The sequence below is a fragment of the Phodopus roborovskii genome, unplaced genomic scaffold (assembly GCF_943737965.1).
Source record: "Phodopus roborovskii unplaced genomic scaffold, PHOROB, whole genome shotgun sequence".
Taxonomy (NCBI): domain Eukaryota; kingdom Metazoa; phylum Chordata; class Mammalia; order Rodentia; family Cricetidae; genus Phodopus; species Phodopus roborovskii.
The window spans coordinates 9,422,501-9,423,196 of record NW_026125295.1 but is presented as its reverse complement, the minus strand read 5'-3'; the positions used below and the strand labels follow the sequence as shown (position 1 = coordinate 9,423,196).

The following is a 696-nucleotide window of genomic DNA, read 5'->3' as shown; positions in this document are numbered from 1 at the left end:
ATTTTTACAGTCGTGTATAAACAGACCCAGGACGCCAACTAAGATTGGGATCTGAGAAACTGATAGCCCGACTCTCCTCTCTCACGCGTGGGAGCCCACTCAGGTCCGAAGGTGGTTCCAGAAAACACACCAGAATCACATTTGCTGACACCCAGCCTGTGAAGGTCTCCCAGTTTCCTTGAAGGACCACTTGACCCCCAAAGCTCGCTGAACATGGTCAGCTTCTCCATTCCAGGTAAACTGTTTCCCACCCAGGAGGGGACACCGTGCCTGGGAAGGCTGGGTTGGCTCTGGACTGGTGGCAAGGAAGCTCTCTAGAAAAAGAGGAGATGCCATACGAGGTACCCCGCCTGGGAGGGGCTGTCCTCGTTCAGTGGGCCGTTTCCCTTCTCTCCCGGGCCACTTCAATCGGTGGTCGTGCCAGTGGCCGCCTTCTGAGCACGCGTCCTGCCGGACTGCGTCACCACTGGGTAAACAGATGACTGGCTGCGCGCCGGGCGGGGCTATTTAAGAGGCAGCCGCCCTCCTGTCTGCCCTGAACTTGGCTGGACTGCAGCCTGCTCTGCTGGAAACCGCCAAGCCGGCTGATTCCCCTCGAAGGTAAGTCTCCGCTGGCCCATCCAAGAATCATGAGTGTGGCCCTTAGCTTTGCGCCCTTGCTGTACCGTCTTTCTGTTTTTCTGTGCCTTCCCTCCT

At 57.6% G+C, this 696-nt stretch overlaps 1 protein-coding gene across 2 annotated transcripts in view; it reads left to right on the top strand.

Annotated features, from left to right (window-relative positions):
• The first annotated feature begins 528 nt into the window (after nt 1-528).
• Nucleotides 529-696, top strand: part of Cck (cholecystokinin) — a 6,162-nt gene continuing 5,994 nt past the window's right edge. The window contains exon 1 of one of the 2 annotated variants that reach the window (XM_051173646.1): nt 529-600. Coding sequence is in view for 1 of the 2 variants with exons in the window: in XM_051173636.1 (XP_051029593.1) it covers nt 630-696 (67 nt within the window). In the remaining variant the exon portion in view is untranslated. The other variant, XM_051173636.1, reaches the window with a different exon arrangement.